Source organism: Mastomys coucha, unplaced genomic scaffold, assembly GCF_008632895.1.
Source record: "Mastomys coucha isolate ucsf_1 unplaced genomic scaffold, UCSF_Mcou_1 pScaffold11, whole genome shotgun sequence".
NCBI classification, from domain to species: Eukaryota; Metazoa; Chordata; class Mammalia; order Rodentia; family Muridae; genus Mastomys; species Mastomys coucha.
This window is the reverse complement of record NW_022196893.1, coordinates 30,495,518-30,519,384: the sequence shown is the minus strand read 5'-3', so window position 1 is coordinate 30,519,384 and position 23,867 is coordinate 30,495,518. Positions and strand designations below refer to the sequence as shown.

At 49.2% G+C, this 23,867-nt stretch overlaps 1 protein-coding gene across 3 annotated transcripts; it reads left to right on the top strand.

The window, feature by feature from the left end:
- Window positions 1-20,286, top strand: Fam186b (family with sequence similarity 186 member B). Of its 3 annotated transcripts, XM_031355209.1 has the most exons (9): window positions 1-99; window positions 1,272-1,410; window positions 4,649-4,874; window positions 6,074-6,256; window positions 9,816-11,433; window positions 12,066-12,258; window positions 16,513-16,682; window positions 17,313-17,498; window positions 19,958-20,286. In XM_031355209.1, exons 2-9 carry the CDS (start codon window positions 1,372-1,374, stop codon window positions 20,010-20,012), a joined length of 2,670 nt encoding a protein of 889 aa, XP_031211069.1. In that variant the 5' UTR covers window positions 1-99; window positions 1,272-1,371; the 3' UTR covers window positions 20,013-20,286. The 3 variants fall into 3 exon arrangements, with proteins under 3 accessions (XP_031211069.1, XP_031211068.1, XP_031211071.1); XM_031355208.1 differs by lacking the exons at window positions 1-99; window positions 1,272-1,410 and adding an exon at window positions 3,157-3,401; XM_031355211.1 differs by lacking the exons at window positions 1-99; window positions 1,272-1,410 and adding an exon at window positions 3,157-3,540.
- The last annotated feature ends 3,581 nt before the right edge of the window (window positions 20,287-23,867 follow it).

Sequence of the window (23,867 nt, the reverse complement as noted above, 5' to 3'; positions counted from 1 at the left end):
GTTTGCTTTAGATGAGCTTCTGCACAGACTCTGGGAGAGACTAGTGTCTCTCCTAGACGTGTAGTGATCACCTGAGAGTGGCCTTATTTATTATTATGTGTAAGTACACTGTTGCTGTCTTCAGACACCCCAGAAGAGGGTGTCAGATCTCATTACAGATGGTTGTGAGCCACCATGTGGTTGCTGGGATTTGAACTCAGGACCTTTGGAAGAGCAGTCAGTGCTCTTACCCGCTGAGCCATCTCTCCAGCCCTGAGAGTGGCTTTTGAATGATGATGAAGGTGTGGTAGCTGGCCCAGGGAGCAGGCCTCTGAAGGACTAATGTCTGGAGATGTCCCAGTCCTAAGGGACAGGGACATAAACAAGACTGGCTGCTTTGGAGAGGAAGAGTCATCGACTCTTACACTCTCCAATGCTCACCTAACTCTAGGCACATGCACCGTCTGCCCAGAGCCCTGCTACGGCCTTGAGCATACATGGTGCATCGTGTGTGTGTGTGTGTGTGTGTGTGTGTGTGTGTGTGTGTGTGTTATAGTGCACTGCATATGTGTGCTGTGGGTATGGATGTAAGAAATGTTAAGTGGTAATCTTTTCTATAGAAAACTGTGAAACTTTAATGATGACGAACTAAAATATTTTTATCTTGGGGCCAGAGAGAGGGCTCATCGGTTAAGAGCACTAGCTGTTCTTCCAGAGGTTCTGAGTTCAGTTCCCAACAACCGTATGGTGGCTCCCAGCCATCAAGGTTGATTTATTTATGTATATGATGTGGTGGTTTGAATATGTCTGACCCAGGTTACGGCACTATTAGGAAGTATGGCCTTATTGGAGTAGGTGTGGCTTTATTGGAAGAAGTATGTCACTGTGGGGGTGGCCTTTTGTGACCCTCCTAGCCACATGGGAGACAGTCTGCTCCTGACTGCCTTTAGATGAAGATGTAGAACTCTCAGCTCTCAGCTCCTCCTTCAGTGCCATGCCTGGACACTAAACCTCTGAACCTATAAGCCAGCCCCAATGAAATGTTGTCCCTTAAAAGAGGTGCTTAGCTATGGTGTCTGTTCACAGCAATGGAAACCTAACTAAGACAATGGGTGCTCTGTCTTCATGCACATCAGGAGAGAGAATCAAATTGCATTACAGATGGTCACGAACCACCACATGGGTGCTAGGAATTGAACTCAAGACTTCTGGAAGAGCAGCCAGTGCTCCTAACCACTAAGCCATCTCTCTAGCCATGTTCCCTAACCCCCAACTCCCTTTCTTAAAGACAGCATCTCTCACAAAGCCCAGCCTTGACCAGGATATGGATGACCATGAAGTCCTGACCCTTGTGCCTCTACCTCCTCAACTAGGATTGCAAGCTGTGCCACCATGCCCAGCAACGTGCGCCTTCTAAATGCAAAGCTGCAGGTCAGTAGTGTGCAGTGTGAGTCTTAGGTCCTTTCCTCTCCCTTCGTCTCGTCAGGGTCTTTCTATGTAGCCTTAGCTACATAGACCAGGCTGGCCTTGAACCCATGGAGATCCACCTGCCTCTGGGCTGGGATTAAAGTCATCAGCACCATGCTTTTAACAGAAAAGCTGGGACTGGGTGAGTTGTGCTCATCTGAGGAAGGAACCCAGAGCCTCAGCATGTGTGTTTCACACTGAACTGAGTCAGGGGGGGGGGTCGTGGAATTTTCTTAATTAAATCACACACTGTCTATGTTTTAATTGGCTTGCTTAGATTATTTATATACAATCTACTCATCAGTGTGGTTGAACTTAGAAGAAAAATGGGGGGGGGGGAGAGTCTAGAGAAGGAGTTGGAGTAAAGGAACCAAGTTAGAATCCTAACTCTGTTCTTCCAGCTATACCTAGGTGGATCCTGTCACCCTTGGAGCCTTAGCTGGCTTAGACATGCTGGTGAAGATAAGCCACCGGGGTTGAGACATGTCTAGTGGGAAAATGTGGACCTAGCATGCACAGGGGTCTGGTTCTGATCCTCAGAGCAAGAGCTAAATTCTAAAAAAAAATTAAACATGGTCAAACTAAAAATGATTTACAAACTATAAGATTCCTGAAATTATAAAGGATCAAAGGGCCATCCAGAATAGACGTAAAGATAAAAAAGTCTCCACTGGCCAGGGTCTCAGTCTGGGGCTTACTGTAGCACCTGAAATGTTACCAAAGGTGAGTGTCTGCTGAGTGACCAAGCCACAGGATTCTCACTGCCTTAGTGAGCTAGCAGCACGGTGAAAGACAGCTGAGTGTCAGAAAAGCCACACGTGGCTAAGACAACTCACGATGCTTAATTTGTTATCTATTAGACGGCAGCATTTTTGATGACAAGGGAGAAAATTTTTCATGTCTATGAACCTGCATTTCATATCCATTCATTCAATAAGTGCTTAGTGCCCTAGTATGTGCCAGGTACAACTCTAAGTCCCAAACATACAGTGATGTTCAAAACAGAAGGGAAAAAAAAAAGCCCTACTGTTATGATTATCATCTTTAGCGGGTAAGAGTATTGACTGAGCCTTGAGCCTTGAGCCTTGAGCCTTGAGCAAACACACCCTCAGTAAAGTGTTGATTGACTCTGATTTTAAAGTCAAATGTTCCCTTTGGAAAAGTATCCAGTCAGCCTTCTGATGCCATAACAAGACACTTGTGGGGACTGACTCAAAGAGAAAAAAGTTATTTGGCTCACCATTTTGGAAATTCTCTCTAGTGATCAAAGAACTATGTTTCCGATGTGGTGGAGTAAAACCATGAATCAAGGAGAGAGGAAGAGGGGAGGGCTGGAACCCTACAATGCCCTTCAAGAGTACACAGTGTCCTAAGGTCCCACACAAGGCCCTACCTCCCAAATGTTCCATAACTTCCCCTTGGTACCACGCTGGGGACCAGAACCTTCCACATACGGATCTTTGGGGAACAGGGATCTAAACTGTAGCAGAAAGTCATTTATTCCTAGTTGCTTTTCTTCCTGTTTTTCACCAAATTAATATTTAGTTTGGGAACATGATCTTTAATGGTGAAGCAAAACAAACAAGTAAAGATATCAAGTAAAGATGATGGCAGGCGACGGCTGGCACGCAGCTGGGAGGTGGGAGCTTTAATCTTCTGATTCTTTAAGTCACACTGATGATGTCACTGGGGAAAAGGGAGTCAGTTGGAACCTGGTGTCTGGCAGTTACTAGAGGAGCTGTGCCGGGCATAGGATACTGGGAACCTCCCTGGGCTCTTAGCCCCCAAAGCTGCCCATACTGTGTGTTCAGGCCTGTGTACGAGAGACACAGGGCATCTTCGGACTGAGAGAATTATCTAGAATGGAGGACAACCCCCCACACTTGGTGACTCCCACGTCAGTGAAGGCTATTATCTCAAAGATTGAGACTGCCCAGCTAATTCGGACTCAGGAGGTAACCCCAGAGACGAGGAAAATACCCTTCTATTAGGGTCTGATGTAGAGGCTGGGGACTGACCTCTCGTTTACACAAGACTCCAGCCTTTGGGCCTTTAGGGGTCCTGGGAGACTTGACAAGCCAGGCTTGCAGACAGGTGAGTTCGGAACGTGAGCCCACATGCTGTATCTGGCTTCTGCGGGGGAGGCTGAGACCAAGCACCTCTGTAAGGCCCCGCTGTAAGGTCACAGCCTCAGGTAAGTGGGGAGGAGGCTCCTGGACAGTGCCTAGCGATGGATCCTAAAAGGTTTTGTGCAGGGGTAGATTTTTAAACTTCAGACTCTGTGTTGACAGGCTGCTAGAACCCCCTAAGCTGTACCCTGGGAACACGTGGGGTGATGTCAGAGGCTCAGATCACACTGGATATGGGCTCTGATGCAGCTGCACTCAGTGTTTTTCTATCTCTCCCAGGCAGCACTTCTTGCAAGGTGGGGAGTGTGTGTAGACGTGGGACAGCAAAGGACGCACTGCTTGGAACCTTTTATCCACTGTTTCTTTGGGATTCCTTTTTTCCCCCCATGTTGCTTCTGAGTCCTTGTGAAATTCCAGATGTCTCCAGCAAGTTCTAAAATTCTAGAGGCTTAAAAATTAAAATGGGAGAACTAGAGAGATGTTAAGAGCAGTTAAAGAGCACCTGGAAGAGGTCCTGAGTTCGAATCCCAGCAACCACATGGTGGCTCACAACATCTGTAATGGGATCTGACGCCCTCTTCCTGTGTGTCTGAGGAGAGCAATGGTGTACTCATAGACATAAAATAAAAAATAAATCTTTTTTAAAAAATTAAAATGGTAACAAGAGCCTATGTGCTCTCTGTATTCTGGGCATGTTTTAAACCCTTTACAATCTCATGTCAAGCCATTCTCATAAAAACCCATGGCATGAAGTACTACAACAAGCTCTACCTTTTTTGTTTATTTGTTTGTTTGTTTGGTTTGTTTTGTTTTTCAAGACAGGGTCTCTCTGTGTAGCCCTGGCTGTCCTGGAACTCACTCTGTAGATCAGGCTGGCCTTGAACTCAGAAATCCACCTGCCTCTGTCTCCCAAGTGCTGGGATTAAAGGCATGCACCACTACTGCCTGGCAACAAGCTCTACCTTACCAGTGAGAAAGCCCTGAGACCCGGAGTTACACTGCTAGCACATGGGCAATGGCCTCCAAGATGGAGACTTCTAACCTCTGCCATCTGCTGCCCCTACCCCATCTAGGACATTTCCACCCAGCTCTCAGACATCTTGGACAATGTCAACTGTGCCATCAATCGCTTCCAGGAAGAACTGGGATATGATTTAAAAGAAAGGGCGAAGCCTCATCAACCAGAGCAGAAAGGCAAGAAGAGGTTCATCCTGCTGGAGAAAATGGCCTCCTTCTCTACAGACGCCAAGGCTAAAGAGAAGCACCTCTATGAGATCCTCCACTGGCTGGGTGAATGGGGTGAGTCTGTGGGCTTGCTGCGGTCCACGGAGCTGGTGCCTCAAAACCCTACCTAATCAGCATGTGCAAGGAGGGGGGACAGGAGTGGTGGCCAAGGACACAGAAGGACAGACTGAGACTCCTCTTCCCCCGTGCAGGAGCGCAGCATGCAGCCTCACTCCCTAGAAGGGCTGTCAGTGGGTCTTTTGTTGCTTTGATAAGAGAGAGGAATGGTAAAGGTGGCTTCAGAGGTGTCACTGAGGGTCTCTTGACCTATCCCTTAGCTCATGGTGACAGCGAATCCCAGGGAGTGTGGCAAAGGAGGCTGCTCCACTCATGTAACCAGAAAGCAGAGAACAGGAAGAAGCCAGGGACTGGACAGACCATTTAAAGCACCCCCTATGACCCACCTCCGCCCCTGTCAGTGATCCTCCCTCCACCCCCCACCCCTGCAATTTGGCCCTACCTTCCACACTTCTGTTATTTCCCGACAGTCCACCTAAACTTGAATCTATCAATGGGCTGGTCCACTGATTAGGTCAGAACCTCATGCTGTGATCACCTCTGAAATGCCCCTACCGGGAGGTGAGGCTTCCACCAATCCAATCAAAATTAATTACCACACACCGGGGCTGAGGAGGTAGCCCAGTGGGTAAGCACTTGCTATGCACTTGAGGACTTAAGTTCAGACTCCTAGAAGTTACATAAAAGCCTGAGAGCTGCAGTGCCCGCACCCTCAGCACTACATCTGACAGCTTGGTCCAGCAGTAATGGTAAGTTCCAGGTTCAGTGAGAGGAGGCCACTGTGAGCTCTGGGCTTCGCACACACCCACACAAGACTGAGGCTGCATATTGAGACTCTACCTCAAGCAAGCAGACAAACAGAAGCACAAAGAGAACTTGATTGGATTTAAACCCCTTAGTGGCCCAGATGTTAGATCATGCAGCTGGCATAGATTAACATGGCTGGCCTCATACTTAAGCAACACCTCCTCATGTCTACTGCATGTCTCTGCATGGCAGGCCTTGTGTCGATCATTCGGTCCTCCCCCAACCCTTCTGCAGGGAAGGGAATGAGGCTCAACAGAGTGAGCAGTCGGATAGCCAGTGTACACTGAAACCACGCCGCCCTCAGGTCTGCTGCAATCCCCTGTGCTGTAGAGCTACGCGGGGGTCCCTAGAGGACAGACTGTTCTCAGCCTGACCCCCACCCCGCCCAGGTGACAGTCTGACTTATGAGATAAAGAACAGGAGGAGTGCAGAGGAAGATGAAGCCCTAGACGAATGGATCGAGGTGATGGAGAAGGTACTGCCTCTCTCCCTCATGGCCACCAAAGGAGGCATCGAGTCTCTCATCTCTCTTTGCTCCACTCTCATCGAAGACCAGAAGAAAAGGACACAAAGTAGGTTCCTGGAGCTTCCAGGAGAAGAACCGGGTGGGAGTGGGCTGGAGGCCATCTCAGGGGCTCCTGACCGTCCTCCATAACGCACGTGCAAAAGACAGTAGAGCGGGAAGCCAGGGTGTAGGGCTGGGGTAACGGTTGGACCCTTGCGGATCACAAAGCTGCTCTGAGCTTCACTGCATAGGCTCATTTCTCAGAGGACCTGGGTTCAATTCCCAGCATCCACGTGGTAGCTCACAACTATCTGTAACTCCAGTTCCAGGGGATCTGATGCCCTCTTCTGGCCTCCACAGGCATTGCATGCACATGATACAGACCAAAACCACCCAAGCTATCCCAGCACTCAGAAGGCAGAGGCAGGCAGATTTCTGAGTTCATCTCTGAGTTCCAGGCTAGCTTGTTCTATAAAGTGTCTTCCAGGACAGCCAGGGTTACACAAAGAAACCTTGTCTCAAAGAAAATAAACAAAACCAGTTTTGTAGTTTTTTTTTCTTTTCTTTTCTTTTTTTCCTCCTTCTTACACTGGCCCCAAGATTGATTTATTTATTATATGTAAGTACACTGTAGCTGTCTTCAGACACACCAGAAAAGGACGTAAGATCTCATTACCGATGGTTGTGAGCCACCATGTGGTTGCTGGGAATTGAACTCAGGACCTCTGGAAGAGCAGTCGGTGCTCTTAACCGCTGAGCCATCTCTCTTTTGTTTCGTTCTGTTTTTAAAGCTATAGTAGGAATGAAGTGAAAAGGAGCTCTTCAATGCTTCCTGGAGCTGTGGCCTCGTGGAAGTTCTGGGAGATGAGGCCTAAACACCAGGAAAACCGAGGTTTATAGGCAGAGGTTGAAGAGCGCCTTGTTCTCAATCAAAACCAACCCAGCACAAGCCAGGGTTTGGTAAGCTTCAACTGGCAGTCCCTAGAGCCTTCCAGAGAGTTCTGGATCCTCCTAAGGCGGTCTGTCACCAGCCTGGCTAACTCGCAGTCCCCTGAGCCTTCCAGAAAGTTCTGGATCCTCCTAAGGCAGTCTGTCACCAGCCTGGCTAACTCGCAGTCCCTAGAGCCTTCCAGAGAGTTCTGGATCCTCCTAAGGCGGTCTGTCACCAGCCTGGCTAACTCTTGAAACTTTATTCCTATCCACTCTATAACTGACCTGAGATTACCTCCTGAATTTTGTAGATAAGAGCCCTGAAGCTCGGAGAGCAGAGAGAGCCACAAGTGGTGACAAAAGCCAGCCCCCTGCTTTGGTTAGTCTCCCTCGAAAGCTGGTGCTGCAGAGTGAGGCAGATTTCTGGTTTCATCCCACCTCTGCTGCTTCGGGGATGTGTGTGGCTTTGGGCATCTTATTTTATCTCTATGAGCCTGTTTCTTCAGAGGCTATTATCTAACTTCCGGGTCAAGAGGAAGGGTGCATGAGATATGAGATGTCTAACACCATGCCTAGAATATTCTGGGCTTAATAAACAGTAGCTAATGTTAGCATTTCCATGGATTCTCTAGGACAACTAAGTGACAATGAAGCTGGGCATCATGGCATACACCTTTAATCCCAGTGCTTGGGATGCAGAGACAGGAGAACCCTGAGTTCGAGGCCAACCTGGTTGGTTTACATAGTGAGTTCTAGGACAGCCAGGATTATATGTAGAGAAACCCTGTCTCAAAAAAAAAAAAAAATTAGGGGGGCTGGAGAGATGGTTCAGCAATTAAGAGCACTGACTGCTCCTCCAGAAGTTGCGAGTTCAATTCCCAGCAACCACATGGTGGCTCCCAACCATCTGTAATGAGGTCTGATGCCCTCTTCTGGTGTGTCTGAATAATAAATAATTCTTTTTAAAAAAAATTTAGGTTGAATGTTACAGGAGGAAGAAGACAGAAAATGGAGACTCTCTGACCACCACCTTTACTACTCTGTATGTTGAAGTAGTTATTTGTATACTTATTTTCTTGCCAGAATGTAAATGTGTATGGTGTGCCTATGTGAGGCCAGAGATTAATACTGGGCATCTTTCTCAATCATTCTCCACCTTGTTTTTCAGACAATCTCCCCCTGACACTAGAGCTTCCCAATGGGCTAGGCTGGTTGGCTAGCAACCCCAGGCATGTCTCTGTCTCTGTCTCTCTGGTAATGGGACAGTGAGATTATAGGCATGCCCAGTGTGTCCAGCTTTTTACCTGATGCTGGGAATCTAAACTTAGGCCCACATGCTTGCTCACTCAGCAAACGCTTCACTGAAACCCCACCCTCTCTTCAGCCTTACACAGTGGAAACTTTTTTGTTTTTGCTTTTTTGTTTGTTTTGTTTTTTCAAGACAAGGTTTCTCTGTGTAGCCCTGGCTGTCCTAGAACTAGCTGTGTAGACCAGGCTGGCCTCGAATTCGCAGAGACCTGCCTGCTTCTGCCTCCCAAATGCTGGGATCAAAGCCAGTACTGCCTAGCTTGTGGGGATTATTCATTGAACACTCGCAGTAGAGCTATCATCCACAGCTTTAAATATGTGCACTTTAAATTCCAAGAATTAAAATCTATGGTTGTTCCCATTTTTCCAACGAGGAGACTGAGGCACTAAGAAGTTAGGAGATGTACCCAAGGCACGTGGTACAAATTAGATTCAGATCCAAGGAACTTGGTCTCAGACTTCTGAACCCCATGGTCGTATGACTCATCTGACATAGTAAGATCTAGAGTGAGCTCAGTATCACATAAGCTCCACACGCTGTCTTGCCTCACATCCAAAGATACCCGCTGTTCTCTTTGCCAGTGATGTTTGAGAGGATGCTCCAAGACAATCATTCCATCAGCCCCACACAGAATAGGCACAAAGATGCACAGCTATGAGCAGCCCTGGAAGAGCTGAGATATGACACTGGGGTCGCACACAGAACATAGTCTCTGCTTAGTTTATTTTTTTGGGGGGATGACAGTCCAATGTGACCCCCTGATATGGGCAAAGACAATTAAAACAATAACAGCACATGAACAGTAGTTACAGATTCTCCACAGGCACAGGATAGAGGTGACAGGAAAAGGAGAGGGAACTTCTAATAGGTTTGGGTAGTTGACATTAAGGAGCCAGACACAAATAGAAAAGTAACACCTTGCGGGAAGCAGGCTGAACTGAGTAGAGCCTGCCACGCTACACCGGGCCCCTTCGGGCTCTGCAGGTAGACCTAAAGCTACGCTCTGGGCAATCTCAGGCTCGGCAGAGGTGTCTCCTGATAACTCCACTCGGGCTCACAGTGCCAGCTCCCTGCTCTTGCCCATCCCAAACAAGGGTGGCTGAGCATCCTGGCTCTGTGGGGTCCGAAGGGTCAGTACACCTTTCCCAGTGCCTTGTCGCTTTTGTTTTGTTTTGTTTTGTTTTGTTTTGTTTTTTCGAGACAGGGTTTCTCTGTATAGTCCTGGCTGTCCTGGAACTCACTTTGTAGACCAGGCTGGCCTCGAACTCAGAAATCCACCTGCCTCTGCCTCCCAAGTGCTGGGATTAAAAGCGTGCGCCATCACCGCCCGACTCCCTTGTCGCTTCTTGATGGGCACTTTCTGCCTTTCTCTCTCCATCTCTTCCAGTGTCTAAACATAACTTCTGGCAGGACTGGAACGAGGAAAGCCCACAGAAGGAGGGAAAAGGCCTGCCTGAGGCACCGAGCCCGGAGCAGATGCTCCAGGACAAGAACACCACCCACTTGAATGTCTCAGAGGTGAGGTCTATGCTGCAGGAGCTCCTTGACTCCACTATGTTCAGCAAAGGGGAGGTCAAAGCCATCAGGTACATGTCCGCTGTGGTGGAGAACCTCAACAAGGCCCTGATCCTCCAGCACAAAGAGAACAAGAATCTAGAGACAAAGTATAAGCACTTGCAGGAGGAGAAGAACAGAGAGCTCAGCACCCAGAGGCTGCACTTCCAAAAATCCATCAGAGTCCTGGAGAGCAAAAGGGACGCGCTGCTGAAACAGGTCAAGGTTCTAGGCGACAAATACCACAGCCTCATCGTGATAAAGCACGCCCTGGAATTCCAGCTGAAGGTGGCTGAGGCTTCCAATGGCCTGCAAGAACCAGCCAAGGGTATTGTTGAGGATCTGGAACCCTTTGAAAGAGGGGAGGAGGACAAGCAGGAGCCCAAGGAGGAAAGGTCAAGGAGGAAGGCGGCTGTCTCCCTAAGTCCCCTGACAGAGGCCTGGGACAGTGGCACTACACCTGCAGCCCCAAAGCCACTCTCTGGCACGGCCACAGATTCGAGGGTGAAGGATGTGTTCGTTGACCGCACCGAGCTGCTGGAGCCTGTGATACTGCACTCAGAGGTCCCCCAGATTCCTACACAATGGGAAAAACTAGTGGACAAGCAAGGCAAGGACGAGGGGGACCACATCCAAGAAGAGGGAGCCCAAAGCAAGTCCTATCCTGAGAAGTCCCTGTCCCCAGGGAGCACCAGGAGGATGCTTTTGGAGAGCCACATGGGGCACTGGGAAGAAGAACTCAACTGGGAGACAAGAAGGCAGCAATGGCTGCGAGAGGAAGAAATGTGGCTTCAGCGGCAGAAGAAGTGGGCCCTGCTGGAACAGGAGCACCAGGAGAAGGTGAGGCAGTGGGAGGCAGAGGCAGCTGCCATTCAGCAGTGGCAGAGACTCACCCAGCCAGGCGAGGAGAAGCAGAGCCCCAGGAAGGAGCAGAAAGCAAGTTCCGAGAAAATGATCTTCACCACCACCAGTCGGTGGAAGAACTTGGAGAAGCCAGAAACACCACCGCCGACTCCGCACTGCCGGGCCCAGTCTGCTCGTCAAAGTAGGTCATACTTGCTCACATCCCCACACACCCAGCAGCCCGGGCAGGGGATCCAGAGGACCCTGTGCTCAGCTGAGTTTATGCAAATGCCACGGACCCAACAGGTTTCTGCTAAGTCCAAGAAATCTACCTCCTTCCCCATCACTGGGACACCCATCCGAAGGGTGACATGGACCTCTCTGCAGAAGGCCCCGGGGACACCTAAGGACAAGGTCTACTATATAGACATGGAGGCCCAGCTGAAGAACCTGCAGATCTTGGGTGGTTCGGAGTCAGAGCTGGCACTGCCACAGTACCTGCGTAGCAAAGCTTTGGAGATCAGTGCATTCGCCATGGAACTGAGCACCCTCAGGCTACAGTACCTATGCAAGAAGTACATCCAATACAGACACTACCAGAGCCTCCGGTAGGTGACCCAGCAGCCACCCGTGCCTAGTGCAAATCAGGGTAAAGCTAAAACCCTGAGAGAGATAAAGGAATGTAGTCAGGAAATCATGAAGGGCATCCCCCAGGTCTCCTGGGAAAGGGGACTAACAAACGCTGGTGCCAGAACTTGGGCAACTCTTGAAGGTGTAGGAGGTATGGCATCTATATGTTGTTTTTCCTTCCAAACTCCCTCTGCCTACGTGCATCCCCGTGTCCCTGTCCCTCATGCCTACGTGCATCCCCGTGTCCCTGTCTCTCATGCCTACGTGCATCCCCGTGTCCCTGTCCCTCATGCCTACGTGCATCCCCGTGTCCCTGTCCCTCATGCCTACGTGCATCCCCGTGTCCCTGTCCCTCTCCCTACGTGCATCCCTGTGTCCCTGTCCTTGATCCAACACGGTCCCTACCATTTGCTTTGACTTTTCTTCCCAACCCTGAGGCTCCTCTGCTCATTCCACCTTCCACCTTCTCTGCTCCTTCTCATAAATCCATTCCTCATTTTCCTGTCAAGAATTAACAGAGTGGAGGTGTCTCTCTAGTTAACCAACTCTGGGGAAGGCAGGGTAGAAAGAGAAAGTCTCTCTACCTCCTAAGATTCTTTTCTCTTTCCAGACAAGAAGTAATTAAACACATAGGAGCCATTCGACAAACGAGGGTTACCTATAAGGCCCAGAACTTCTATGTGTTCCTGGAGAATATCGACCGCCAACAGAGCCTCGGGCTGCAGGCCTGGACAGACAAGCAGAGAGACCTGGAGGAGAAGCGCCAGGAGTACCTGTACTCCATGGTGACCATGTTCCCTAAGGTGGGTCTCCTGCCCCGCCTCCTGACAGAGTGGGGTTGTCAGGTGATGGAAAATGAGGGGACTCATCAGAGCCTCTGGGCTAGAATGTGAGGGAAGGCAACTGCCCACCTAGTGTGTGATCTACTAGGGCGTGGGAGATGGGGGGGGGGCTTCAAAAAAACCACAGAAAAGAAGGCTCCTTCAGGGAGAGCAGAGCCCTGCACTTCTCCTTGGCACTGAGGTTCTCCTCTGCCTCCTTCAGCTTTGTCTGTGGCCCAGGCTTGAGGTACAGCTGTCTCTTCCCCCTTGCAGAGGCCCAGCTTTGCCCTCGATTCTGGATTCTTCTCTGACTCATTTCCCTGGTTTACTGGAGCCCCTCCTCCTCTAGGCACTTTCTAACAAAGAGTGCAGAGGAGGCAACTCACGGGAGCCGCAGCATCTAACAGTGCCTTTTTTCAAATTATTTGTTTTTATTTTATGTGTGTTAGTGTTTTGCCTGCACGTGTGTCTGTGTGAGGGTATTGGATCCCCTGGAACTCGAGTTACAGACAGGTATGAGCTGCCATGGGGACACTGGGAATATGAACCTGGGTCCTCTGGAAGAACAGCCAGGGATCCTAAACTGTGAGTCATTTCTCTAGTCCCCTAAAAGCGCTCATTTTAAAAGTGACTTTATTTGTTGTGCATGTGTGTCCCTTCCACAGTGTAAGAATGGAACATGGGTCAACAGGTTTTCGTGGCAACCCCCGTCCCAGCCATCCCACAGTCACTGACAGTGTCTTCCCCTGGGGCCCGGCTGACTTCTGGTTGACAGACTGTCAACTCATGGAACCCAAAGTAGGCTCCGCTGTCTCTCCCAGGTTGTAGCCACCACTCGGGGCCTTTTTGGCTTTGATGCTGTTTAGATTCTAAAATCATCCTATAACCTGCATCTTTGGGCTTGACCCACCGTCCTCCTCTCAGTTGACACAATCCCTCTCTGTCAACATTGTTTCATTACTATACCCCTGGTGTGGGCCTATTTTTGTTGACTTTATTGAGCAGTTAATCAACCATTTCTTTTTTTGTTGTTGTTTTGTTGTTGTTGTTGTTGTTGTTGTTTTGTTTTGTTTTGTTTTCGAGACAGGGTTTCTCTGTGTAACCCCGGCTGTCCTGGAACTCACTTTGTAGACCAGGTTGGCCTCGAACTCAGAAATCTGCCTGCCTCTGCCTCCCAAGTGCTGGGATTAAAGGCATGTGCCACCACTGCATGGCTTAATCAACCACTTCTATTTAGAAACTTAAGTGCTTTGTTTCTAGCATATTTTCTTAAATTGTACAGTGGTTCAGGTGTGATCTGCTGGCCCTGGGAATTCTGGCACAGCTAATCTGTGGACTGAATGTACTCAGCAGGACCACGAATGAAGCCCAAAACAAATCATAAAGCTAAGACATTAAGGGGCCTCTTCATTTCCTGTGACTCTTGAGTGTGAACAGGCCACACATGCCTACGCTTTTCCAGGGTCTTTGTGAGATAAAAATTACTGCATTTGTTTATAATGAATTTTATTGTGTATGTTTAAGGTATAGAACACAGGGTGAAATCCGATACCTATCTGTTGTAAAATGGTTACTGCAGTAAAACATGCTAATATATCCATTGTGGCAAGACAGAACAACAGGACAGTTATGGGGACATGGGAAGGAAAATGAAGGTCCCAGCCCTGGACTCTGGTTGAAGCCCAGATTCAAGAATTCCAATGCAATTAACACTTGCATTAAGCCTCTGTATACTCTAGGCTGTAAATCTGAAATTTTCTAGAATCTCACCAAGACTGATGCCACCAGAGTGGCTTCTGGTTCACCTTATCACATCACAGTCCCCCCAAGGCACCTCTGGCCTGTGTCAAAGTCCCTAAGAAATGAATGTAACTCTTCAGACTGCCTGGGGATGACAGAGCAGAGCTGCTGCGCTTCTGTCCCATCAGCAGGGACATTTCACCTCAGGTCATAAGCCATTTTCCCTCTGTGGCAAAAGCAGCTATGATCTATCCAGGTGGCATAGGCCTAAGTACAAGCCCCATAATGTACCTATGTATATGATACTTACCTGTCTGTTACAGAAGTCTTTAGGATGCAAGCCTGTTTTCCGGCGGCCCTGGCAAACTGGTCTCAACTGCTCATCCTAGAGATGCCCCTTAAAGAGAAAGCCATAGACAAGAGCAGAGAAAGGTCACCTTGGTCACACTGGGAGGAGGAACAAACAAAAGGGTCTAGTGATCAGCAGTCACCTGGGGTGCTGTCCTGAGGTGTAGGTCTAAACAGAGGGTGCGAGGTCTATAGAACTTCGCAGTTCCAATCAAGACGTGGTGCCATCGCATCACAGACCCAGGGGTGCTCTGCATCTTGCAGGTCATCAATTCTGTGTAAAATCTCTTCCTGGGAGGTGGGCTCCCCCTCCAGCACCAAAGCTTTAGCTTCCCCTCCCTTTGCATGAGGTCTCTAGGAAGTTCCAATCCCTTGGGGACCACTTCTCAAGTATCTGATCAAAGGTAGGGCACAAGCATCTCTCTTTAGAACATCTCAGTCCCTACAAGGACTGTTACAACCGGAGCTATTTGCCCATGCCTTCTCTCTGTCCTTGGGTCTACACCTCCCCACTTCCTGGCCCACACACCCAACTTTGGTTACTATTGTTTTTTTTTTTTTTATTTGTTTGTTTGTTTGTTTTTCGAGACAGGGTTTCTCTGTGTAGCCCTGGCTGTCCTGGAACTCACTCTGTAGACCAGGCTGGCCTCGAACTCAGAAATCCGCCTGCCTCTGCCTCCCAAGTGCTGGGATTAAAGGCGTGCGCCACCACCGCCCGGCTGGTAACTACTGTTTTATCTTTTACCTCTATATATCTGACATTTTTTCCTTTTAGATTCACATATAAATGTGAGACCACACAACAACATCTTTTTGCGTCTATGTTATTCCACTTAGCATGCATGTTATAGCAAATCACAGGAGTGCCTCTTAGCAGGGGCTGGGGTATACCAGAGAAGACATGGGGTTCATCAGAGGAAAAAGGTAAGAGACCCTTGGGTGGCATGGATGGAAGAGAGCCTTTGAACACTGCAGGTGGAGACAGATTTGTCTGCAGCCATTATGATATGGCATGGAAGTTTCTAAAGAAACTAAAAATGGACTCCCCACAGGACCCAGCCAGCTCTCTCCTGAATTGTTACGGTTGAATTTAAAATGTCCTCACAGGCTCAGGTTTTGAATGTTCAGGGTCCAGTCTGTGGCACTGCTTTGAAGGCCTGTAGCATTCAGGAATGGGTCTGGCTAGAGGAAGCAGATCATGAAAGTCAGACCTGGAAGGTTACTCTCTCATCTCTGGTTTTGGTGTAGCTCTCGGCCTCCTGCCTCAGCTGTGTGAACAATGATGATGGTGGGCTGAAATCTCTCTGGAAAGGGGGGCTAAACTACATGGTGTGAGCATAAGAGGAATGAAACTATCATAGCATTCTTTATAATGGGTGAGATGTGAAAACATCTTGCTCTACTACAGAATGCCTGTAACTCTAGTGTTTGGATAAAATGAAATAGGCTCAAGATGGCTCAGAGGTTAAAGGCACTTCCCACACAAGTTTGACGGCCTGAGTTCGATCCCTGAGGCACACGGAAAGGTAGAACCAACTCCATGAAGCTGTCTTCTGATGGCTGCATGCCCCGCATGGCTCAAATGTGCACATGCATCAATAATAAGAACGTTTTAAAAGAACACTGAAGCCGGGCGGTGGTGGTGACGCCTTTAATCCCAGCACTTGGGAGGCAGAGGCAGGTGGATTTCTGAGTTCGAGGCCAGCCTGGTCTACAGAGTGAGTTCCAGGACAGCCAGGGCTACATGGAGAAACCCTGTCTCAAAAAAAAAAAAAAAAAAAAAAAAAAAACACTGAAATATTATGCAGCCTTTTAAAAAGACAAGTGGTGTAAACAACACTGTGAGGGCTTCCCAGCTGCTTGCATAGCTTCAAGGCTACTCTGCACCTCAGGCACCGCCCACGAGTGCTGTATGGGACCCGGCTTCCTTCCATTTTCTTTCCTCTGCCTCTGCCTCCCAAGTGCTGGGATTAAAGGTGCGCCACCAATGCCTGGTTGAACTGACTTTTAAGGAACGTGTCAATGCTGGGGACCTGGGGTTTGTAGTGAAAGCCTCTCCTCCACCCAGCAGGATCAGACAAGGCCTCTCCCATCCTAGACAGGCCTCTCTCTGCACACCTTCCTGATGTCCCCTGCTGGTCCCTCTAGCTCCAGAAAGAGTGGAACATCCACCTGAACATCCCTGTGCTCAGCTCTGTAAAGCCAGTGAAAAGCAAGTCATCTCCGGTCTTACTTCAGAGAGTCTGCTCCAGCCGCTCCACCACCAAGCAACCTCCTCCGCCCAAGCACCGGGAATCTGTGCCCCTGCGGATAACTGGGTAGGTACTGGCAGGAAGGGACGGGCAGTAGGATTAGCGGGGAGGCAGGGAGCAGCTATCCTGGGGAAGCAGTGGCCAGTGAAGATGCAGGCAAAGGTCACCTACTAGCTTCAAGGCCCGCTACTCAGCTACTCTGACAGGCTCTGGTGCTCAGATCCAGGACCATATGAATGGCATTCTGTGTGTGGCAATGTGTATGGTTTGGGGGAGTGACCTGACTGGCTCTGAGAAAATACAGGGGACAACCTGCACTTCTACCCGAGCACACTGAGCCAGCATCTACCATAGGTTGGTCTGTCCATGTAAACAAGCCCAATCCTTCCTACCACAGGGGTTTCAGGGTCGGTCGTGGTGAGCCTCAGGGCAGCCAGGGTGATTCACCTACCCCAGTGAGACCTGAAGCAGAGTTCCAGCCCACGCGCATGTGCCTAGAAGTGGGTCCTCTGGAACTAAGGGCCAGAGCCCGTGTGGGGGAGGTGAGGGCGACAAGGGTCAGTGACAAACTCGTTAAGAAGGGAAGAAAACAAGGCCTGGTGTCTTAGGTCTTACGGCCCTGAAAAGCTTGTGGTTCCTCAGCCTCCTCCTGTGTTTCCTTGTCTCTCTTGACGTTCTCCGCCCTCCTACTCCTAGCCAACAAGGGAGCCAGATGGAAGCCATATGGAAGGCTGATGTGGCCTCTTCAAGTCACCCCATAGAAAAGAAGACCCCTACGAACACCCCCTGGGAACGGCTAGGGGGGTACCCAGATATCCCCAGGCTACTGGCAGCGGATGAGCATCTCTCCTACCCCAGAAGCTCAGCGGCCTTCAAGGCTCGGTAAGGAGCAAGGGTGGGTGCTTAACCTGTCTTCAAGGTGGCCCTGGTGCTACTTGCCAGCTCAGGCACCCTCTCAGACACCAGTCCCGGACTCAGAAACAAAACCCCACTTGCCTCATCCACTCGCCGGCCATCAGCTTGGGTCCTGAGACCAAGACTGCTCCAGATTCTCCCAGGACGTTCCACTGTACTTAGCCTGCTGTATGGGGTTCCTGAGTTTCACATGACTTTCTCCGGTGCCCTAGCTTGCCCTTAGTATAGGGTTGAGACCAAGGGAAACCAAGGACTGTGTGATAGACCTGAGACTTGTACCTGGGTCCCGTCTTGTGGTTCTTGTTTCCCTGACTGCCTTCAAGAGCTGGGAAAGGCAGCTGGGGAGCAGGTATGTGGACATAGGGCTCAATCTCAGCGTTTGGGAGGCCCAGATAGGAGCTCTCTGGTTTAAGGCTGCCCTGGGACCTCTCTTAGGAGAGGGGTGGCAGCAGAACTCAGGACCCAGGGGATCTGTTGAAGGCTTCTCTGGCTAGAGCAGGCTTATCTGCTTTGCTTTTCGTGGCTTGAAGATGTCGCTAATGAAGACTCAAGGCTTTCTTGCAAGGGGCGTCAGGTTCATCTCACCCGCTGCTAGTGGGACTAACCCTATCCCAAGAAAGATCTGTGACACAAAAAAGTAGTGGAGATTCCTGCTCAGTGAGGTTCTCTGGTGGTACCCCATATGTCAAGCTCCTTCTGTGTCCCCCTCTGCACCTCGCGCATTGCCCTGGCTTTGCCTGGACTCCGGGGGAACCCGAGCCCACCTCTTTGTTCTTTCCATGTATAAGTATCCAGTGTGCACAGTACACTTGACTCTAGGCATTCAGGGCATCTAAAAATGCAGGCATTCTTTCTAAAAATGAAAGGAGATGGTGGTTGGGGTGACAACTCAGTCTGTATACTGCTTACTGCCCAAGCATGAGGACCTGAGTTTGGATCCCAGCTCCTACATAAAATGCCAGGCATGGCCGCACACATCTGTAGTCCCAGCATGAAGAGGTGCAGTAGGTAGGGCCTTGCAATTCAGTGGCCAGCTTAGGTAGCCTAGTCAAATTTGGGAGCCTCTGGTTCTGAGAAAACCTGCCTCATACATTAGAGAGCAACAGAAGATACCCAGTGTCCACCTCTACCTGCCATGTACTCACACATGTAACATACACATGTTCGCGCGCTTACATGAGCATGTCCGTGCACACACATGCCTACACGCAAAAGGGAAGAGGATGATGGGAAAAGAGAGTCCCAGGGAACAGCGCCCAACAGCAGCTTCCTTCCTTTCCCTCACACTCTGAGATATAACATGCAGAATTCTAAGATCCCTTTCATGCCTCAAGCGGAGCTGCTCCGCCCACCCCTGAGCCTCCACTGGGATCTCAGCTGCAGGCTGAAGCACACACATCACAATATTGTTCCCAGCAGAGACAGCTCTCTCTTTGTAAGAGGATTTAGATGAATACAATTGTCTTCCCCCTTTTACAACTCTGCAGGAGTTTAACCACAGATCCAGTTTAGAGGCAGAGGCCTGCTTCTGTCTCCATTCGAGCCCTGGACTGGGTCACCTCCTTGCGCACTAGGCTTCCTGGTGTTTCTATGAGGGTTGCTATGTTGTCGTAAGGCCCTGTTATTATGGCATGAAGATCATCCAGTGTTGTTTTTCTTTTGAGGGAAAGGGAAGAGACAGGGTCTCGATGAAGTATCATCTGTAATCCTAGCATTATGGAGACAGAGAGAGGATTGCAGAAGTTCAAGGCCAGCACGGTCTGAAGAGTGAGTTCCACACTAAGTGGCTACAGAGGAACTCTGTCTTACAAAAACAGGAGATGGGTGAGGAGAGAAGGGAGGGGGAGAAGGAAGAGGAGAGGAAGCAGAGACAAGAGGCTCTCCATGGGTTCAGGGCTGGCCTGAGCCCAAGGAAATCAGGGCACCATAATGAGACCCTGCCTCAAAAACAAAAACAAAAACAAAAACTCAGGAAAGAAAAGGAAAGCACGGGGTATGCCCAGCGGGCTCCGAGGCTGCGGCCATGCCCAGCGGGCTCTGAGGCTGCGGCCATGCCCAGCGGGCTCTGAGGCTGCGGCCATGCCCAGCGGGCTCTGAGGCTGCGGCCATGCCCAGCGGGCTCTGAGGCTGCGGCCATGCCCAGCGGGCTCTGAGGCTGCGGCCATGCCCAGCGGGCTCTGAGGCTGCGGCCATGCCCAGCGGGCTCTGAGGCTGCGGCCATGCCCAGCGGGCTCTGAGGCTGCGGCCTGCAGTAAGGTTTTGCTTTGAGCCATAGCCTAAACCAGCTAGGAAGCTTGACAGGAATGTCAAGCTAAGCAACTGTACATTCAGGTCAAGTCTGAGCCCAGCCTCTGGATCTGTGCCCATGCTCTGGGTGGACGGCAGGGGCCTTGTTTCAAGTTACTACCCACTTGTAACCGCATCAGCTCTTTCAGTGCTTCGTCGGGCCAAAGAAAGGAATGCCAGGAACCCTTGGAGTAGCTATCGGAGCTTTTCTGCAAAATGTCCAGCCAGTCACTTCCCGGATCTGTACAAAGCCAGAAGGATCGGGTAGCTCCAGTTGCCACTCCATCCCTTAGTTAGTGACTCTCAAACTTCCGGGTTACTAACAACTGCACAGCAAACCTGTTCCCAGCTGGTGCTCTTAAACACACACGGTTGTTGCGAAATTGTTCCAGAACTTTGGGAAACTCTATTTTCTTTTTTCAGTCCCCAAACTATTAGTTTATAATGAAATAAAGGTTGGTTTAAAGCCTTCTGTCTCATTGCTAAAGGCCACCCACCCCCGACTCATCGTTGGAACTAAGTCCAAGGCCATCTGACAAGAAGGTGAGCATCCGTCAGAAAACTGCCCAGGTGGTGCTGCTGGCTCTGGAAGCTAGCGCAGCAGAGATGTCATCAGTACCTGGCACACAGTCACTTAGAGAATCTGTTTAATTATCCGATGATCAAATGATTAGCGTGACAGCTCAGAAGGTAAGAACAGGAGGCATGGTGGCTCATGCCCATGTTCCCAGCACCTGAAAGGCAGACATAGGAAGACCAGGAGTTCGTGGTCATCCTTGGCTACAACAGCAGAAGCAATGCAGATATGGAGGTTCTAGGTCTAGAGGGTGGGGTTTCAGAAGGCTGTCAGCAGCAGTCAGCCACGTGTCTAGTCAGTGGAAACCCTGATTTAGTTAATCCATCACCTGCCTCACCCCCACCCCGTCTTCCCAGCCCTCTCTTCTATTTACGCTGTCACAATGGCCTGGGAATCAGACACCGCAAGAAGCGGATGTCCTAAGTGAGCCCACATCTAGCTCTCCCCAGGAACAGTGCACATCTTTGGTTCCAGCTGAGGTTAAAACTCAGGAAAGAGCTGGGTAGGGTAGTGCATCTCTTGAATCCTGAGCAGGAAGCAGAGGTAAGAAGGTCTCTGTGAGTTCAGGGCTAGCCTGAGCTCCAGGATAGCCAGGGCTACATAATGAGATCCTGTCTCAAAAACAAAAACAAACACTCAGGAAAGAAAAGGAGAACATGGGGGATGCCCAGCGGGCTCTATGGCTGCTTTGAGGGTCAGGTTTTGCTCTGAACCAGTAAAGATGCCTGGTCAGGAAGATGACGGCACTTGGATACAAGTCATAGACAGCACAGGCTGTGGCACGAAGAGGTTGTTTCCAGCCTCATTGAAATCACATCCAACATTAAAACATCCGCAGCCAGTCTCTGGCTAGAATCACAGCACTGTGGAGCTGCAGGCGGGAGGACTGTGAGTTCAAGAAGAGCCTGGTGACACAGTGAGAGCCAAGTGGTCTTGGCATACATCTTTAATCCCAGCAATCAGAAGTCAAGAGGCAGTTGAATCTGAGTTTGAAGCTAGCCTGGTCTACAGAGAGAACTTTAGGATAGCCAGGACTATACAGAGAAACCCTGCCTTGAAAAAAACAAAATAAAAACAACAACAATAAAAGTCTTCACCTTAAATTATATTGTTTCAAATATTTGAAGTGAATTTTATAATGTTGCTTTGGAAACTAATCAGCTCTAAGTAAGTTATTTACTATGTAACTGTGACATCTCTGTACCAATCAGGAAGAGAGATGAACTCAAACTTTATTAATTCAATGAGAATATTCTGAATATTAACATCAGTAGTGAGTGAAGACAATAAGTATGAAATATTCTTTAACATTATATCCAATAACATTTTTCAAGGTTTTATATAGTTTCTCACAGTCTTGTCATGGCGTTTAGAGTTCCTAGTAGCTAATCACTGGGATGGAGGGCTTTGGCTTCTTAGGTGTGCATGTGCCTTTGTGTGCATGTGTGTGCCTATGTGCATACATGTGTGTGCATGCATGTGCCTGTGTTCGTGCATGCGTGTGCATGCATGTGTGTGTGCATGTGCCTGTGAGAGTGCGTGTGCGTGCATGTGCCTGTATTTGTGCATGTGTGTGCCTGTGTTCGTGCATGTGTGCCTGTGTTAGTGCATATGGCTCTGTGTGTGCATGTATGTGTATATGTGTGTATATGTGCATGTGCCTGTGTGCATGCCTGTGCGTGCATGTGTGTGCGTGCATGTGTGTATGCATGTGCCTGTGTGAGTGCATGAGCATGCATGCATGTGCCTATGTTCCTGCATGTTCGTGCATGTGTGTGCATGTGCCTGTGTGCGTGCCTGTGCATGCATGTGTGTGCATGTGTGTGCCTCTGTGCATGCATATGTGTGTATGTGCATGTGTTCATGCATGTGTGTGCATGTGTGTATGTGCATGTGCCTGTGTTCATGCATGTGTGTGCATGTGTGTGTGTGTGTGTGTGTGTGTGTGTACATGCGTGCATGTGTTGGTTTTCTAGTGATGGGGCTTATACACAACGTTCATTTGTTTTTCAGAACAGAGTTACCCTATCTTATCAAACAGGATATTATCTGTAAAACAAAAATCACAACCTGAGGGGAGCCAAGGAAGGCATGGAAGGGACTATATTCATGATTGACCATAGCTTTGCTTGCATGGTTCATGGCTTCAGGAGACTCAAGATGACGAGTCAAAAGCTATGTGGGAAAGGACCCGAGGGGAGGATCTGTGTTAGCCCCAAGCACAGCTGCGGAGACTCTGAAGAAAAGGGGACAGGTTCCTTTTGGAAGTAACCTAGACAAAGAGCCAGGGGTAGGAAGATACATTTCCTGCCTCACTCACTGCAGGAGGCTAAGGACAGGCAGAATCCCTGATCCGTCGTCTCAAAAAGATAGTGGCCATGCCTGAGATACTGCACACATTAGCCAGGGCCGGGGAGGAGCTGGAGCTAGTGCACTGAAGGCTCTGGTCCGTCAGGAAGGTGGACATTGTACATGAGTAAATGGAGACTGTGGATAAAGTCCAGGAAGTTCTAGAAAAGGAAATAAAGATTGGGGATTCTGGAAATAAGAAAGTTAGAGGCCGGAGGGACGCTCAGTGGTGAAAAGCAGGCACTGCTCTTGCAGAGTGTCTGAGGACCTTGTCAAGAGTGTCACAAACTTCTGTAACTCCAGCTTCAAAGCCTTCTCCTGAACTCCACAGGCACTTCACACAGGCACAGACACCCCCCACACACACACACACATACACAAATACACATAAAAATAAAGTTAGGGTTCAAAATATAGCTCAGTGATAGAATGCTTGCCCACACACTGAAAGGCCCTAAATCCAATTCCTAGCACACACATACACACAATTAGCTATAAATCCTCAAAAAGTTAATATCAGAGATGAAGAATTCCTTCAACAAGGTTATGGGCAATCTAGATAAAAAAAAAAAAAAAAAAAAAAAAAAAAAAAAAACAACAAAGAGGGTGAGAAATCCATGAACTCGAAGCTGGGCTGACAGAAATCAACCAAATGTAGCACCTACTGACACCCGAGCCCCAGAGGAAGCTCTGAAGGTACGAGGAGCAATATCACATGACTGTGGGGAAGCTCTGAAGGTACGAGGAGCAATAGCGCATGACTGTGGGGAAGCTCTGAAGGTACGAGGAGCAATAGCACATGACTGTGGAAACCCAGAAAGAGAAGGGGAAATATCTGAAGAGATAATGAGAATTTCTAAATAATGGAAGAATAGACTTCAAGTTCAGAGAAGCTAAGCAGAGAAATACAAAAAAAGCCATACCTAATACCACAGTGAAGCTAGAAGACAAAAGAGCATTTTTAAATCGAGTGTTTATTTTAACTTTGCACATATGTGCTTTGCAGCATTTATGTCTGTGCATGATGTGCATGCCTGGTGTCTAGTTTAGCTCAAAGAGTGTAGGAAGCCATTTCATAAGCACATCACCACTACAAGATGGCATTTGGCTTGCCGTTAGTATCA